This window comes from Heterodontus francisci, chromosome 3 (genome assembly GCF_036365525.1).
Source record: "Heterodontus francisci isolate sHetFra1 chromosome 3, sHetFra1.hap1, whole genome shotgun sequence".
NCBI classification, from domain to species: Eukaryota; Metazoa; Chordata; class Chondrichthyes; order Heterodontiformes; family Heterodontidae; genus Heterodontus; species Heterodontus francisci.
Window position 1 is genome coordinate 136,228,060 of NC_090373.1, and position 12,438 is coordinate 136,240,497.

General features: G+C 43.2%; 1 protein-coding gene across 7 annotated transcripts in view; it reads left to right on the forward strand.

The window, feature by feature from the left end:
* The window catches only part of ahi1 (Abelson helper integration site 1), a 407,526-nt gene that overhangs the window by 92,194 nt on the left and 302,894 nt on the right, over window positions 1–12,438 (forward strand). For all 7 annotated transcript variants that reach the window (XM_068026173.1, XM_068026175.1, XM_068026181.1 and 4 more), the window contains exons 14-15: window positions 6,517–6,623; window positions 7,730–7,848. In XM_068026173.1, the coding sequence (XP_067882274.1) occupies window positions 6,517–6,623; window positions 7,730–7,848 (226 nt within the window). The remainder of the gene's footprint in view (window positions 1–6,516; window positions 6,624–7,729; window positions 7,849–12,438) is intronic.

Sequence of the window (12,438 nt, forward strand, 5' to 3'; positions counted from 1 at the left end):
TCCTGACTCACCAAAGCCTGTGCACCATCTACAAGGTACAAGTCAGGAGTGTGATGGAATACTCTCCACTTGCCTGGATGAGTGCAGTTTCAACAACACTCCAGAAGCTTGACACCATTCAGGACAAAGCAGCCCCCTTGATTGGCACCCCATCCACCAGCTTCACCATTCACTCCCTTTACCATCGATGTACAGTAGCAGCAGTGTGTACCATCTACAAGATGCACTGCAGCAATGCATCAATGCTCCTTCAGCAGCACCTTCCAAACCAGCGATTCCTTTATCACCTGGAAAGACAAGGGCAGCAGATGCATAGGAAAACCACCACCTGCAGGTTTCCCCTCCAAGCTGCACGCCATATTGACTTGGAGCTATATTGCCGTACCTTCACTGTCACTGGGTCAAAATTTTGGAACTCCCTAACAACACTGGGTCTATCTACACCCCAAGGACCGCAGCGGTTCAAGAAGGCAACTCACCACCAACTTCTCAAGTACAATTAAGGATGGGCAATAAATGCTGGCCTAGCCAGCAACACCCACATCCCATGAAAGAATAAATAAGAAGCATTGTCTCATGAGTAAACCATTATAAATGTGTGAACATTTGAATGAAGCTATGCCTGTAGGTTGTGTAGTGGTCCAGTCTTCTGTCTCTGCTTAGCCTTTAAATTAACGTCATTCAACAGACTGCCTAGCACTGGATCTGATCCAGCCTTACATTGATCTTGGCAGAATGGGACCAGTACGTGCCCCACAAATGAGAAGCATATAGACCTATTGCAGCACTAAATTGATTTGCTTCGGATGAATATATTACAAAGACCTATGATTCTTAAAACAAAGGAGCATGATCTGGTTGACCTTCCCCATGGTGCCTCTATGCCATCCCCTTTTGACCTGCTAGATCTCTTTGCTAATTCTTTATGGATAACTCCCTCCTATTGCACCGTAAAGCCATTCCTGTATTTTCAGCTGCTTCCCTGTAAAATACTGCTGACTGCTTGCACCTTATGTATTAACACCTCTCCTATTTTCGCCTCTTTGAAAATATTAAATTCAGTACGTTTCATGAGCCCTGTAAAATCAGCAGCCTTAAAGCTTGTCTCTGGGCTTGTTCCACTGCTCTACTCTACAATACATTGGACTTGAAGATGGAGTTTTCTGCAAGCGTGCTCAATCTAAGTCCTTGCTATCCATCCCCAAAGTCTTTCAGTATTACTGTGATAAATGTACTGCAGCTGTAAGTATGGAAATAATGGTTCTGGAGCACCATGCCTCTCACCTCCCTCCTATCCCCCCACCCTTTGCTTTCTCTCCTTCCTATCCCTTTCTTTTTCAGTTTGCACTAATTTGCCCCACTACCCCACCTGCCTTCCCTAACTCTCTGTGGGCGATTGACTACTTTTTTAAAATAGGGAAACTTTGACCAGTAGTGCCTCTTTGCTTTTCCATTAAAGTGGAACATTACCATATTGCAAAGGCCAATGGCAGGCTGGAAGATTGGGAAACTTTTAAAGATCAACAAAGGGTTACTAAAAAAAGTAATAAAAAGAGCAAAGGTAAATTATGAATGAAAACTAGCACAAAATATAAAAACGGATGGCAAAAGCTTCTATAAGTATATACAAAAGAAGAGCTAAAGTGAATGTTGGTTCCTTGGAGGATGTGACTAGAGAATTCATAGTGGGGAACACAGAAATGGCGGAGACATTAAATCAGTATTTTGCCTCAGTTTTCACGGTGGAGGACACTAGTACCATCCCAATAGTAACAGGTAATGCAGAGGTTATTGAAAGGGAGGAACTTAGAACAATCATCATCATTATGGAAAAAGTACTGAGCAAACTATTGGGATTGAAGGCAGACAAAGCCCCAGGGCCTGATGGCCTACATCCTAGGGTCTTAAAGGAAGTAGCAGTGGAGATAGTGGATCTATTGGTTATAATATTCCAAAATTCCCTGGTTGCATGAAAGTTTCCAGTGAATTGGAAAAATGCTAATATATTGCCCTTATTCAAAAAGGGAGGGAGGCAGAAAGTAGGAAACTATAGACCAGTTAGTTTAACATCTGTTGTTGGGAAATTGTTCGAATCCATTATTAAGGAAGTAATAACAGGACATTTAGAAAGTCAAAATGCAATCCATCAGAGTCAGCATGGTTTTATGAAGGGTAAATCGTGTTTGACAAATTTGCTAAAGTTGTTCAAAGATGTAACAAGGATAATGGGAATCCTGCAGATGTAGTATATCTGGACTTCCAGAAGGCATTTGATAAGGTGCCGCACAAAAGGTTAGTACACAAGGTAAGATCACATGGGGTTAGGGGCAATTTATTAGCTTGGATAGAGGATTGGCTAACCAACAGAAAACAGAGAGTCAGGATAATTGGGTCCTTTTCTGGTTGGCAAGATGTAACCAGTGGGGTGCCACAGGGTTCGGTCCTCAGGCCCCAACTATTTACAGTCTATATTAGTGACTTGAATGCAGGGATAGAAGGTACTACAGCCAAATTTGCATATGACACAAAAGTAGGTGGGATAGTAAGTTGCAATAAAGAAATAAGAAATTTACAAATGGATATGGATACGTTAGGTGAATGGGCCAAAATTTGGCAGATGGAGTTTAACATGGATAAGTGTGAGGTTATCCATTTTGGTTGGATGAATAGAAAGGCAAATTATCTAAATGGAGAGAAACTTCAGAGTGCTTCAGTGCAGAGGGATCTGGATGTCCTCGTGCATGAATCGCAGAAAACTAATATGCAGGTGCAGCAGGTAATAAGGAAGGCAAATGGAATTTTGGCACTTACTGTTAAACGAATAGAGTAGGGAAGTGTTGCTGCAACTGTACAAGGCATTAGTGAAACCGCACCTGTAATATTGCGTACAATTTTGGCCCCCTTACTAGAGGAGGAATATAGTTGCATTGGAGGCAGTTCAGAGGAGGTTCACCAGATTGATTCCAGAGATGAGGGGTTTGTCTTATGAAGAGAGATTGAGCAGTTTAGGCCTTTACTATCTGGAGTTTTGAAGAATGAGAGGAGATCTAATTGAGGTATATAAGACAATTAAGGGGATTGACAAAGTAGACGTAGGGAGGATGTTTCCTCTGGTGGGGCAATCTAGAACGAGAGGTCATAGTTTTAGGAAAAGGGGTAGCAGATTTAAAATAGAGATGAGGAATTACTTCTCTCAAAGGGTTGTGAGTCTGTGGAATTCTCTACCCCAGAGTGCGGTGGTTGCCGGGAATATATTGAATATATTTAAGGAGCAGATAGTCAGATTTTAATTAGTAATGGGTTGAAGTGTTATGGAGAACGGGCAGGAAAGTGGACTTGAGGCCGAGCTGAGATCAGCCATGATCGTATTGAATGGCGGAGCAGGCTCGAGGAGCTGAATTGCCTACTCCTGCTCCTAGTTCTTATGTTCTTATTACCCCTGTGCTCAGTGACTGACATTAGCTCCTGGTTTGATGCCTTGATCTTAAAATTCTCATCTGTGTTTTCAAATCCTCTGTGGTCTTTCCCCTCCCCATCTCTGTAACCACTTCCATCCCTACAATCCTCTGAAATAGTACACAAGATAAGAGCTCATGATGTTGGGGGTAATGTTTTGTCATGGATAGAGGATTGGCTAACTAACAGGAAACAGAGAGTCGAGATAAATGGGTCATTTTCAGTTGGCAAGCTGTAACGAGTAGAGTGCCACAGGGGATCAGTGCTGAGGCCTCAACTATTTACAGTCTATATTAATGACTTGGATGAAGGAACCAAGTGTATTCCAGATTTGCAGACCATACAAAGATAGGTAGGAAAGCAAGTTGTGAGGAGGACACAAAGTGTCTGCAATGAGATATAGATTGGTTAAGTGAATGGGCAAAATGTGACAGATGGAGTATAATGTGGGAAAATGTGAGGTTGTCCACTTTGCAAGAAGAATAGAAAAGCAGAATATTATTCATGTGGAGAGAGACTGCAGAATGCTGTGGCATTGAGGGATGTGGGTGTCCTTGTACATGAATCACAAAAAATTAGCATGTAGGTACAGCAAGTAGGAAGCAGCAAGAAGGTAAATGGAATGTTGGCATTTATTGTAAGGGATATGGGGTATAAAGGAGCAAAATCTTGCTGCACTGGGCACATTGGTTAGACGGCACCTAGAGTACCGAATGGAGTTTTTGTCTCCGTACTTAAGGAGGGATATACTTGCATTAGAAGCAGTTCAGAGAAGATTCACTAGGAAGATTCCTGGGATGAAGGGGTTGTCTTTTGAGGAAAGGTTGAGCAGGTTGTGCCTATATTCATTGGGGTTTAGAAGAATGAGAGGTGATCTTATTGAGACATATAAGATTCAGAGGGGGCTTGACCAGGTAGATGCTGAGAAGATGTTTCCCCTCGTGGGGAAATCTAGAACTAAGGTGGCATAGTTTCAAAATAAGGAGTCTCCCTTTTAAGCCAGATGAGGAGGAATTTCTTCTGAGGGCTGTTAATCTTTGGAACTCTCTCCCAGAGAGCAGTGGAGGTTGGGTCATTAAATATATTCAATGCTGAGTTTTGATGTAGAAGGGTTATATGAGGGGGAGGCAGGAAAGTAGAGTTAAGGCCACAATCAGATCCGCCATTATTTTATTGAATGACAGAGCAGGCTCAAGGGACTAAATGGCCTACCCCGCTCCTATTCCTTGTGTCCTATGAAATCTCTGAACTCCTCTGATTTCTGATCTCTAGCGTCTTCCTGATTTTAGTCACTGCTCTATTGGCAGTGCTGCTTTCAGCTACCTTGGCCCTAAGCTCTGGAATTCCTTTCCTAAACCTCTTGCCTCTACCTCTCTCTCCTTAAAACCCACCTCTTCAACCAAGTTCCTCTCCTAATATCTCTTTAAGTGGCTCAGTGTCAAATTTCTGTTTGATAATGCTCCTGTGAAGCACCTTGGGATGTTTTACAACCATTAAATGTGCTATATAAATGCAGTTTATTAACTAGTAATTCCATTGCACTTCAGAAATATTAATCTGTGCAAGGATTGCTGTTGATTTAAAGTTTATTGAATCCCTCTTACATTTAATCAGGTTACAGTAAAGATTATTGTTACCAATTGCACAACTTTTTTATGCTCTTCAAAATAAAAAGCTTGTATCCACCCATCACTCTGTCTTTCACATTTCATGTTTTACTTAGAAGTAGCTTCAACTTAGCTGTGCAGCCAGTATCTATGTGGAAGAGTTTCTGGAATCATCTTTTTTGAACCATATTTCATACTGTGATTTTTTTTTATGCGCACATTAATTGGAACACAATTAGCACACAATTGGAAATGTACTATTTAACAAATAAATTTAAATTTTGCACATGGAGGAGACTGGTCATAGTTAATGACTGTGATGAGTCTAAAGTAGATTTAATATGGTGCTTAACATTTGGCTAAATTGGCAGTTATTTCCATTGTGAAAACAATTTCTGTCCAGGTAAATGTAGGGCTGGAAGATATTGGATGGCATTTCAGTTTAATCTGATTGTACGCCCAGTAGAAATTAATTATAGTAAAATTACAAGGACATGGAGATTAACTTCAATAATTCTGTACATTTAGGAGAACAATACATTTACGCAATTTAATCCATTATATGGACGGTCAGTGATCTTATGTGATGGTTTAACAAAAAAATGAACTTAGTGTTACTGCTAAATAGTTTAACCCAGAATGCTTTAAAGAAGGGATAGGCTAAGTACTACCTGGTGCAGTGAGCTAGCTTATTCCTTCAGATATCGCAACACAAATTATTTTCATGGTTTGTACTATGCGTAGTTCAAGAAAATTTTATATTTCTTTTAAAAGGGCAACATTTATGATAGTGACAAAGAAAATAAGAGTTCAAGAAACCCAAAGTAATAAGGTGTAAATGGTGCAAAAATTACTGCACCACAGGTTGGAAGCTACAATAGGAAGTAGGCCTGAGAGCCAATCCTGACCAATCATTTTCACTTTGGTTTTCTGAGAAGGGAAAGGGCGATGTGGTTAGGCATTTAGCAATGCGGAGTCAAACAGGATGCCGCAATTGCACGTGGTCTGATTCAGTCTGTGCAAATGGCTGAGAAGCTCGATTTCGTTAGTGGCAAGTTTGCTGAGCTAATGGTGGGGCTGAAAATGACTTTAGTTTTGGCAATTTTCAGTTGCTTTCTTTGCTTAAAAGTCATCTGTCTTAACATGGATGAACTTGAACAATTGTTAATATTGAGATTTAAAGTATTAACCTGTGACTAGAAGTATAGTACCCAGGTGCCAGAACTGGTGGGCTGCCTTGATACTTATAGCATTTATGCATGCTTTTTTTTAAATACACAAAATCTAAAAATGTGAATATCGTGAGTTTTATTGAAAATTTTGTGTTTTCTAATATCATCACTGCACACTGGAAATCAATAACTAACTTTAATAGAGCAGTATTAAAACATATGACCATTATTTCAAGTAGTTTTTAAAAGCAATTAAGAGGTTTCTTTTGTTTGTTGCACAGGGCTACGTATGTTCTCAGGAGACAGTTCAGGACAGATCGTTATTTGGAGCACTTTTGTAAATGAAGGTTCACAGGAAAACCTAGTTCAGCAGTGGACTATTGATGAGGTACTGCAGCAGGGAACTAACTGCTCCACAGTTCACACCTTCATGACAATTGCTGATCATAACTTCCAAGGATTTTGAAACATCTGATACTTCCTTAGAATAGACCTTTTTCTAAGGAAGTTGTCTGGATTATAATAAACCAAAGTTTGCCAATACTTTGCAACGCAAAAGCAATGATCAATTTGTTGATAGGTGATAACTACTTGTGTATCTTATGATCTGTACAATGGAAATCAAATGGAAATATTTCAGTGGCCAGCCAGTCTACTATCTGATCATTAGTATTAAGTAACGACCACAGATCCTGATAGACAACACTGTATCCTAAATGATCTCTAACAGCTGGTTCATATTAAGTGTCAACAAAGTGCCTAACTGGCAAATTGATTGACACCTTCCTTAGAATTAGGTCTATTGTAAGGAAGTATCAGATGTTTCAAAAATCTTTGGAAGTTATAATCAGCAATTGAAGGGTTAATTATATGGTTAACCACATGTGCATAAAATTCTGACCACCTTAGTTAAATTCTTTGCATCTGTGGACTGCTTGCATTTCTACCAAAGTCTTCTCACATTTTTCCCTAATGGAGCACACAGAATTATCAGTACATGAGCAGATGTTCCTATTTCCTTCTGTGCGTTCCCTCCCGCATCCTCTGATTCTAGCTTACTGTGAAAACCCCTGCCCTCCCCACCCCTTTTACCCGCACTGATAAAGCCTTCAACTGCTTCTGCCCCAATCTTTGAAACTTCCTGCATCCCTTACCTCCTTCACACTTTTAAAAAGTATTCTCCAAACTCATCTCTTGTACAAAACTTTTCAATTATCTATTCTATCATTCACAAAGGCTGGGCATCCCTCCTTTGTCTCCTTAAGCATCTTGGGGCATTTTTCTATATTAAAGGTGCAAAAGAGAAGCCTAACTTTACTAGAATGTTTAGTGTTGTAGTATACAGTGTCATCGTACAGGTGAGATGAACAGATTGGAAAAATGTATTGTAAATTTTGGTTGTACTTTTCCTAAATCTAGTAAATTAATTTTAAAAGAGTAATGAAGTTTGAGCAGTTATAATGTATTGAAAACAATATTCAAAATTCTTTACAGAACATACTGCAGAATGACCTAAAAGGTGTTCCTATAAATCACCTGGAAGTTCATCCAAATGGCAGACGTCTACTAATCCATGCCAGGGACAGCACTCTGAGAGTGATGGACCTAAGAGTGTAAGTTATTAAACCCTAAAATAATGTGAGCTCAACCTGACGCGTATGCTCCTGACGCCTGTTTTATGGTGGCAGGTAGCGAGGGGTTTGTGTGTCCCATCTTGGAGAGGCGCGGGACTTCATTAACTTACTTAAGTCAGGCTGCCACAGTGAAACGTGAATCTGATTTAAATTTAACAGTAAGTGCTTGGGTTTCTTGGGCCACAGGAAACCCATTAACGAAAAAGCAGCAGGAGTTCTGGGCCCAGAAGGTTAAGTGTCTTTTGTACTACCCCTTGTGGGCTAGGAAGAGAACTGCCCCTCGAGGAAGCCTTCAACCTTTCTTCTGCCAATCGTGACCTCCCTCCTACCCTACCCCCACCCACGCCTCTGCCTCTACAGTGCAGGCCTCAAGACCTTACGGCAATGGCGCCCCTATCTCCCACCTCCCTTAATCATGGCTGCCATTGATGGAGTGATTCAAATTGTGGATGCTTAGGAGTACAGAATTGGAGGAGTGCAGATATCCTGGGGAGTTGTAGGATTGGGGAGATTAGAGATAGGGAAGGGCGGGACTATGGAGAAAATTTTAAAATCGAGGCATTGGTTAACTGGGAGCCAATATAGGTCATCAAGTGCAGGGAAACTGGGTAAATGGGACTTGGTGCGAGTAAGGATACAGGCAGCAGAATTTTGGATGACCTCAAATTTATGAAGGATAGAATGTGGGAGGCCAGCCTAGGGTGCTTTGGAATAGTCAAGTCGAGAAGTAACAGAGGCATAGATGAAAACAGATGAGCTGAGGCAGGGACGAGGTCAGGCGATGTTACGGACATGGAAATGGGTGATCTTAGTGATGGCACAGATATGTGGTCAGAAGCTCATCTCAGGGTCAAATGTGACGCCAAATTTGCAAACAGTCTGGTTCAGCCTCAGACAGTTGCCGAATGGAAGGATGGAGTCAACGACTAGGAATCTGAGTTTCTGGCAGGGACCGAAGACTGCGGTTTGAGTCTTCCTAATATTTTGTTGGAGGGAATTTCTGCACATCCAGTACTGGATTTCAGACGAGCAGTCTGACAACTTAGAGACAGTGGAGTGGTCCAGCAAGGTAGTGGTGAGGTAGAGTTGGGTGTCATCAGTGTATATGTGGAAACTCTGTTTTTGGATGAAGCTGCTGAGGGGCAGCATGCAGATAAGAAACGAAGAAATAGGAGCAGGAGCAGATCCTTGAGCCTGCTCCGCCATTCAATGCGATTGTGACTGTTCTGCCTCAATTCCATGGGTGCTGTCCATATCTCTTTATTCCTTCACAGATCAAAAATCTCTGTCTCAGCCTTGAATATACTCAACAATGGTGCATCCGTAATCCTCTAGGGCTAGAGAATTCCAAAGATTCACAACCCTCTGAGTGAAGAAATTTCTTCTCAGCTCAGTCCCTTATAACTGGGGATGTGGTGGCGTAGTGGTATCGTCACTGGACTGGTAACCTGGCAACCCAGGGTGTTGCTCTGGGGACATGGGTTCGAATCCCACCACAGTAGAAGGTGGAATTTAAATTCAATTAATAAACCTGGAATTAAAAGCTAGTCTAATGATGGCCATGAAACCATTGTCGATTGTTGTAAAAACCCATCTGGTTCACTGATGTCCTTTAGGGAAGGAAATCTGCTGTCCTTACCTGGTCTGGCCTACATGTGACTCCAGATCCCCAGCAATGTGGTTGACTCTTAAATGCCCTCTGAAATGGCCTAGCAAGCCACTCAGTTGTATCTAGCCGCTATGAAGTCAATAAAGAATGAAACGGGACGGACCACCCGGCAGCGACATAGGCACCAGAAAAGACAATGGCAAACCCAGCCCTGTCGACCCTGCAAAGTCCTCCTATCAGCCAAAGTTGGGAGAGCTGTCCCACAGCCTAGTCAAGCAACAGCCTGACAGTCATACTCACCGAATGTACGTTACAATGTCCCAAACACTGCCATTACCATTCCCGGGTATGTCCTGTCCCACTGGCAGCACAGACCCAGCAGAGGTGGCGGCACAGTGGTATACGGTCGGGAAGGAGTTTCCCTGGGAGTCTTCAATGTCGGATTGGTTCCTGGGATGGGAGAGTTGTCCAATGATGCGAGTCGAATAATTTGGGCCTACGCGCTCAAGGTTAGAAGAATGAGAGGTGATGTCATTGAAAAATACGAGATTCTGAAGGGGCTTGACCTGGTAAACAGAGTTTGTTTCCCGTGGCTGGGAAATCTAGAACACAGTGACAGTTTGACAGTTTTTTTTTTATTCATTCATGGGACGAGGGCGTCGCTGGCTAGGCCAGTATTTATTGCCCATCCCTAATTGCCCTTGGGAAGGTGGTGGTGAGCCACATTCTTGAACCACTGCCGTCTTTGTGGGGTAGGTGCACCCACAGTGCTGTTAGGAAGGGAGTTCCTGGATTTTGAGCCAGCGTCGAGTGAATGAAAGGCGATATAGTTCCCAGTCAGGATGATGTGTGGCTTGGAGGGGAACCCGCAGGTGGTGGTGTTCCCATGCAACTGCTGCCCTTGTCCTTCTAGTTGGTAGAGGTCACTGGTTTGGCAAATGCTGTCAAAGGAGCGTTGGTGCATTGCTGTAGTGCATCTTTGAGCTGGTGCATGCTGCTGCCACTGTGCATCGGTGGTGGAGGGAGTGAATGCTTGTGGATGGGGTGCCCATCAAGGGGGGCTGTTTTGTCCTGGATGGTGTTGAGCTTCTTGATTGTTGGAACTGCACCCGTCCAAGCATGTATTCCATCACATGCCTGACTTGTTCTTTGTAGATGGTGGACCGGCTTCGGGGAGTCAGGAGGTGAGTTACTCGCCGCAGGATTCCTAGCCTCTAGGATGTTGATAGTGGGGGATTCAGCGATTTTAATACGATTGAACATCAAGGGGCGATGATTAGATCCTCTCTTGTTGGAGATGGTCATTGCCTGGCACTTGTATGGTGTGAATTTTACTTGCCACTTGTCTGCCCAAGCCTGGATATTGTCCAGGTCTTGCTGCATTTCTACACGGACTGCTTCAGTATCGGAGGAATCGTGAATGGTGCTGAACATTGTGCCATCGTCAGCGAAGATGGTTGGGCCTAGGACACTACCCTGAGGAACTCCTGCAGTGATGTCCTGGAGCTCAGTTGATTGACCTCCAACAAACACAACCATCTTCCTTTGCGCTAGGTATGACTCCAGCCAGCAGAGGGGTTTCCCCCTGATTCCCAATGACTTCAGTTTTGCTAGGGCTCCTTGATGCCATATTCGGTCAAATGCTGCCTTGATGTCAAGGGCAGTCACTCACCTCAACTCTGAAGTTCAGCCCTTTTGTCCATGTTTTGAACCAAGGTTGTAATGAGGTCAGGAGCTGAGTGGCCCTGGCGGAACCCAAACTGAGTGGCACTGAGCAGGTTATTGCTAAGCAAGTGCCGCTTGATAGCACTGTCGATGACATCTTCCATCGCTTTACTGATGATTGAGAGTAGACTGATGGGGCGGTAATTGGCTGGGTTGGACTTGTCCTGCTTTTTGTGTACAGGACATAGCTGGGCAATTTTCCACATTGCCTGGTAAATGCCAGTGTTGTAGCTGCACTGGAACAGCTTGGCTAAGAGTGCGGCACGTTCTGGAGCACAGGTCTTCAGTACTATTGCCGGAATGTTGTCAGGGCCCATAGCCTTTGCAGTATCCAATGCCTTCAGTCATTTCTTGATATCACACAGAGTGAATCGAATTGTTTGAAGTCTGGCATCTGTGATGCTGGGGACTTCAGAAGGAGGCTGAAACGGATCATCCACTTGGCACTTCTGGCTGAAGATGGTTGCAAATGATTCAACCTTATCTTTTGCACTGATGTGCTGGGCTCCCCCATCTTTGAGAATGGGCACCCACCCCCACCTCACCTGCTTATAACCTGTGACATTTTTAATATTTGTCAGTTCCGAAGAAGGGTCACTGACCCGAAACGTTAACTCTGCTTCTCTTTCCACAGATGCTGCCAGACCTGCTGAGTGGTTCCAGCATTTCTTGTTTTTATTTCAGATTTCCAACATCCGCAGTATTTTGCTTTTATTATAATTGAGAATGGGCACATTTGTGGAGCCTCCTCCTCCTGTTAGTTGTTTATTTTTCCACCACCATTCATGACTGGGTATGGCAGGACTGCAGAGCTTAAATCTAATCTGTTGGCTGTGGGATCGCTTTGCTCTTGTCTGTCGCATGCTGCTTATGCTGTTTGGCATGCATGTGGTCTTGGGTTTTAGATTCACCAGGTTGACACCTAATTTTGGGGTGTGCATGGTGCTGCTCCTGGCATGCCCTCCTGCACTCTTCATTGAGCCAGGGTTGATCCCCTGACTTGATGGTAATGGCAGAGTGGGGGATATGCCGGGCCATGAGGTTACAGATTGTGGTTGAAGGCAATTCTGCTGCTGATGGCCCACAGCGCCTCATGGATGCCCAGTTTTGAGTTGCTAGATCTGTTGGAAGTCTATTCCATTTAACATGGTGGTAGAATCATAAAATCATAGCAAGTTTAAGGCACAGTAAGAGGCTTCTTGGCCCATCGTGTCTGTGCTGGCCGAAAAACGATC